The following is a 6,290-nucleotide window of genomic DNA, read 5'->3' on the forward strand; positions in this document are numbered from 1 at the left end:
CCATAACTGATTCTATGGATGCTGAAACTACAGAGTGAAATCTAGGAGCAAAACAATGCAAAGTTGTTTTCAAATGGACCATAAAAGAGACTGCGGATCCTGTCCGATAAACACATCCCTGATATCTTCTCCTAAGCTTTGAATGGTAGCACAAGCAAAATAAATGATAATTTTCATATATATACACACAAAGAAAAGTATTTGTCAGAAGTGTACACTTTTATGGCAAATATAATAATAAGTCAAAACATCTTTCAGGTTATTGCCCAAAATAGTTCCAGGACTGGAAAGCTTATGAAGCATTCATATTCAAATTCTCACCAAATATGACAAAGTGAAGAACATTGAAATATTTACATATGGCTAAAAGTACCATTACTATTGCAATATAAGGGTAGTTTAGTCAAAAAATGTTGTAAGTTATTTTGGTTAATCGATGGTTAGTTGTTAGAGTTGCTTAGTAGTTAGTTTTGCTTACTTCAACTCAGCTCAAATGTAACTACAGTTAGTTGTATATAAGAAACCATTTTTTATAATAAAGTCAATCGATATTTTGCCCAATTTTAGCTTTCCTCTGTTTCTTTTGCTCTCTCAACATGGTATCAGAGCACCAAACTTCCGCTTCAAATCAAAACCCAGGTCAATTAAAGCCCATTCTTGCATCTTAGACAAATTTGAAGAAGCTTTGAGTTTGTCAATTTCTCTTCTCGTTCTTAAATTTCATATTTCATAGTCTTTAGTTGATCCGACTTGGGTTTTGAAGTTTAAGGATATTATAGCGAATTCGACAGAAGGAGTAAATATTCCCTCATTGACCCAACTCACCGCTTTACATACATCCATCAGACACACCAGGTCTATATTGGTTTCAGAACAGTTGATTGGTTCTGAAAATTATGGATCTGGAGTAGAGCAATGACAGTCTCTGTGTGTGCTAAGAACAAGCTAAGGTTTGTTAATGGCAAATGCACTAAGTCATCTGTACACTCTAACTTGATTCCACAATGGGAGAGGTGTAATTCATTGGTCCTTGCTTAGATTTTTAATTCGGTGTCAAAGGAAATCTTTAATGGAATAGTCTATTCAACAAGCACTGCACAAGTTTGGCAAGATTGAAAGAACAATACCACAAAGTGAACGGAACTAGAGTGTTTGCTCTTCATCGGGAAATTGTGAATTTAACCCAAGGAACCACCGCGGTAGCCATTTACTATAAAAGCTCAAGTCACTTTGGGATGAGCTTGATTCTTTGGTAAACTTACCTACACCTGATAGTGCTTTGGCAAAGGCCTATTGGAGCATTTGAATCAACAGAAAGTGTTACAATTTTTTATGGGGCTGAATGATTCATACTTCATGGTTCGAAGTCAAATCTTGCTTATGAACCCCTTACCGACAGTGAAACAAGCTTTCTATTGTCAATCAAGATAAGAGTCAAAAAATTATGGCTGGAATGAATTGAATTCGAAGTGTCTACTGCATTTATGCACATAATAATGGAAATGGTAAAGGGCAAAGTCAGGGACAGAAGTATAAGGGAAAAAAACCATATATCGAGTGTGAGTTTTGTCACATCCCTGGACATAAGCGTGAAACCTGCTATAAGCTAAATGGATTTCCACCTGACATCAATTCACAAGGGACAGACTTCTAAATCAAAAGCTTCGGCTTATCAAGTGCGAGATCTGAGTCGTTAGATGTTGGAAAATCGATATTGGAAACACTAATGCAACAATTGGACCAATTTGACTACTGAACAGTATACTCAAATTCTTCTTCAGTTGCTAGGAAAGGAGAATGTATCGCCTTCAACTGCAAATCTTACAGGTAATTCTATGGCCTTGCTATCATATTTTGATGAAAATAACTGGATAATGATACTGGAGCAACTGATCAACGACTTTTAATCAGTCTATGTTGAAATATTCCATGCCATAGAACGTTCTTCCAAATACCTTGTAGTTTTACCGAATGGAACAAAAATATATGTTACAAATGTGGATATTGTTCTAGATGATAACCTACACTTACCAAATGTCTTATATGTCCCAGATTTTCATAACAATTTACTTCTGTTTCAAAACTTGCTATTTCAACAATTTTTTCGTTACTTTCTATCCTGATTTTTGCCTCATTCGATCTTTGCAATGGCAAGTTGAAGGGGATGGTAAGCATAGTCAAGGCCTTTATTTTATGATCCAAAATTGTCGTTTTCGTCCTTAGTCTTTAGGAAAGTTGAATAAATCTACTTGTAACGTTTTGCATTCATCAAAAGTTGTACCTCATGATTTGCAATTGAATAAAGGCATGTTTTTCCTGTTTCACTTATGACTACATCTTTATCTCACAAATTTGTATTATGGCATCAAAGGTTAGCACATGGTCTTATTCAACCTTGCCACTTGTTCATCCTATTGTCTAAGTCTATTGAACACACTGCATTACCCTCATTTCATGGTCTTGTGTGTCCTTCAGCTAAACAAACCTGGTTACCCTTTCCTTATAGCACTTCAGATTCTAAGCATAATTTGATTTGTTCATATGGATATGTTTTTGGCTTTTGTTAATTGTGTAGATTAATTAATGCCAGAACTAAAGGATATTCTTGTAGAATTTGGTTGACTGATAATTTTATTTTCAAAATTGTCTGATACTGTATATATGGTATATCCTTGAATTTTTTCTAGGTTACCAACCATCTCTTGATCCTCATATATAAGAGTTACTTAAGTAGAAAAATTGTGCAGTAGTCCTTTTTTTTTTTTTTTTTTTAAGAAATATATGCAGTCTACTTAAAATTATGATCTAGAAACATAATTCCAAGGGCAATGTGGAGTGCTTTGAAACTCCCATTGCTATAACTGGCACCTTCCTTTGTGTTCCAAATTGGTGCAGAGTGTTTTAATTCTGCTAATGTGCTGTATAAACCATGTTGTTGCATAGTAGTTGTTTTCTTATGCCCTCTCAATCCCTTCTCAAGGTCAACTTCTTCATTCTGATTGATAATGGGCTATTCAGCTTTGTAGTGAAAGCAGTTATTTGCATCATGAGGGTGATTCTTTTTGGAGCATTTACTGTTTTATTAATATATCATGATGTGCCTACGCATGCACACATCTCTATGATTTTAGCACAATGTCATTATAGAGTGCTACTAAAACTGCTCTTATAAGTGTCATCCTGTGTATATGATGTGTCAAGTCATTGGCAACTCACACCACTGCAATTTCTATTAACTATTTTTTTTTATTGGAATCTTCTATTTGTGCTGGTTGAGTTTTGGACCCTCATGAAAGTAGTAGATAGTGGGCCTCACATGGAAATGTATGTTAGTAGCCATGCAATTAATGTGTTAACTTCAGAGAGAGGTTTTGGGTATGTGGGTAATAATGACTGCATGGTTGTTTGTTTTATTTCTAATACATATTCCCTGAATGTTTGAAATATGCTAAGGTTTCGTAGGTAGGCAATTTCTTCATAATATCTGTGCAATGATAATCTTGATATTGCTGGTCTGAAATGCATCAGTCAAATTTCAGCATGATATGATAGTATATAGTTTCTATTGCTATGGCTGTATTAATTAATTTATCAACTTTTCAATGTGTCTAATATATATTTGAACTTAGATATTTTTTGTGGTCCATCTTGGCTGTTGTAGGTTGGACAAGATGTAGTTGGAGAATTGACTAAAGCAATGGAAAGAGCTGGTCTTGATATGCGTGTTGCAGCTTTGGTAAGTCCAGTTTGGTTCGGTTCTTCGTTTCTTCTCTTCTCTGAGTAATGTTCTTTATAATATTGCATTTAGATTTTTTCTTATTTCAAATGTCTCCTTGGTTGTGTGGGTTTCTTAACATACTGTGAGATGCAGGTCAATGATACTATTGGAACATTAGCTGGGGGTAGATACTCAAATCAGGATGTGGTTTCTGCCGTAATCTTGGGCACTGGAACTAATGCAGCATATGTAGAACGAGCACATGCTATTCCTAAGTGGCATGGTCTTCTACCTAAATCAGGGGAAATGGTTAGTACTTCTCAAATGTTTGTTGTACATTTTCATGTGTTTTGAACTAATATCATCATTTCATGGTGAACTATGTTCTGTTTCTAAAAGAATGTTGATTACTATAGGTTATCAACATGGAGTGGGGTAACTTCCGGTCATCGCACCTTCCGCTAACAGAATATGATCAAGCATTGGATGTCGAAAGCTTGAACCCTGGAGAACAGGTAGCTATATTTTCTTTCCTTTTCTGGTTTGAGATTATCATGCATATATAGTGGTAATGGGCTCATAACATCAGTGACTGTTACTTGCAGATTTTTGAAAAAGTGATCTCTGGTATGTATTTGGGAGAAATTGTGCGCAGAGTTTTGTGCCAGATGGCTGAAGAAGCTGCTTTTTTTGGTGATACTGTTCCACCAAAACTGAAAATTCCATTCATATTGAGGTGTGCCATTTGTTTGTGGGTTATCTGCTATCATATCTCTTTCTATTCAAATTTATATACCTTCTTTTTGGTCATGTATTTCCTCTATTTGGATTTACTTGTGTTTGTGCATGTTAGCATCTGCATGATGAGTCCAATAATTAATTCAGTTCTGAGTATGGAATAACTTGATCAGGCTTAGATACTAATGTTGTCATTTCTTAGAAGCTTAATTTTTTAGAATTAATGGTTACTTAACAGTCAAAACTTGTCTTTTCATTTTCATAATAAGTTGTTAATTTTTATGAAGAAAGTCCACTGCAATCCATATAAGAAAGACATCACTACATTGATATGTAACCTCTAACTGCAAACGAACTTGTTCTATGGCCTCTTGGCATTCAGAATATTCTAGATTAAACATATTATTCTTAGAATTAAATAGGTTACAATGTATTATAATGTTGCATTTATACTCAATTTGTGGCTGTTAATGAATCTATTTTCAGCTACATGTTTAATCATGTTGGTAGGAATGCGTGATCTTTAGCATGTCTTTTATTCAGGTATATGCATTGTAGAATTAATTTTTTCCTGTTAGAAATAGTATACACCCATTGATTTGTCATTTATATGTGTGCTTCTGTAGCTGTTACATTGTTATTATGGAACATGCAGGACTCCAGACATGTCTGCAATGCATCATGATACATCTTCAGATTTGAGAGTGGTTGGGAAAAAATTAAAGGATATATTAGAGGTATTATACCTTGTCAATAATGTTGGACGAAAGCCCAGGAAAATTATTTTTCTAGCCTATTGGTTATTTTTATATTTCTCTTCTCTGGAAAACTTTTTTGTTTGGATCAGATAAATAAGCCAAGAACTTGAAAACTCTCGGTTTCAAGTGCAAGCTTCCCATATCTGTTTTTATTGTCTTATTTTTATGTAAGAAAAATATTGCTTCGAACAAGATTCACTCAAGAGCACAGTGATCACCATTTAGAACTTAACTATTACTATTAGTAGAAAAAATATGGTTCAGTCTTATATGTTACTTTCTGTTTTCTTCTTTATGTGTCAGATACCCAATACCTCCCTGAAAATGAGAAAAGTTATTGTGAGCCTCTGTGACATTGTTGCAACTCGGGGTGCCCGTTTATCTGCCGCAGGCATTGTCGGTATCCTGAAGAAATTAGGCAGAGACACAGTGAAAGATGGGGAAAAGCAGAAGTCAGTAATAGCTTTAGATGGCGGGTTGTATGAGCACTACATGAAATTCAGTGCTTGCATGAAGAGCACGGTCAAGGAGATGCTGGGAGAGGAAGTCTCTGAGAACATCACAATTGAGCTCTCAAATGACGGTTCTGGCATCGGAGCTGCACTCCTTGCAGCCTCTCACTCCCAATACCTTGGTGTTGATGAGTCATTTTCAACAATTTAACTTCGTACATTTGCAGTTTATTTTATCTCTCTGCGCTTTATTTTGAGCTTTTTTACACCCATCACGCTAGACACCCTAATTTATGGTCATATGGCGTGTATAATGAGTAATGGATCGAATGTGCAATCAGGGTACCCATTCGTTGGCTGCTAGCTTCAGGCTGTGGCCTGTCATTCTGCTTTTATTCACCCCCCCTCCTTTTTTTTTTTTCTCTCTCCTCCAAAGGCTGGGAACTATGTTGGTACACAAGTGTATAAGATGATTTCTCCCCAATTAAAGAATAAAATGGGAGATGTAAACTCTTCTTTTTGAGTTGTTACTTTTGGCGGAACATTCTCTCTTTGAACAGGATTCTTTTGGCAGTTGCAGCTTGTTTTTTACTTTTGTGCAATCTAAAGAACTGATTTTTTTTC

At 35.4% G+C, this 6,290-nt stretch overlaps 1 protein-coding gene across 1 annotated transcript; it reads left to right on the forward strand.

Moving 5' to 3' along the window:
- Positions 1–3,609: 3,609 nt before the first annotated feature.
- On the forward strand, positions 3,610–6,290 carry LOC116134171 (hexokinase-2-like). Its single transcript, XM_031419854.1, has 6 exons — positions 3,610–3,736; positions 3,872–4,027; positions 4,135–4,233; positions 4,324–4,454; positions 5,112–5,193; positions 5,518–6,290. Exons 1-6 carry the CDS (start codon positions 3,698–3,700, stop codon positions 5,875–5,877), a joined length of 867 nt encoding a protein of 288 aa, XP_031275714.1. The 5' UTR covers positions 3,610–3,697; the 3' UTR covers positions 5,878–6,290.

This window comes from Pistacia vera, unplaced genomic scaffold (genome assembly GCF_008641045.1).
Source record: "Pistacia vera cultivar Batoury unplaced genomic scaffold, PisVer_v2 Contig283, whole genome shotgun sequence".
Lineage (NCBI taxonomy): Eukaryota > Viridiplantae > Streptophyta > Magnoliopsida > Sapindales > Anacardiaceae > Pistacia > Pistacia vera.

What these genes read in the sequence shown, in the direction of transcription:
- LOC116134171 (XM_031419854.1), top strand. Translation starts at nt 3,698, where the DNA reads ATGGAAAGAGCTGGTCTTGATATGCGTGTTGCAGCTTTG. An exon ending in GCTTGAACCCTGGAGAACAG is followed by an intron (nt 4,234 to 4,323) that starts GTAGCTATATTT and finishes TGTTACTTGCAG; the next exon opens with ATTTTTGAAAAAGTGATCTC. An exon ending in AAAATTCCATTCATATTGAG is followed by an intron (nt 4,455 to 5,111) that starts GTGTGCCATTTG and finishes TGGAACATGCAG; the next exon opens with GACTCCAGACATGTCTGCAA.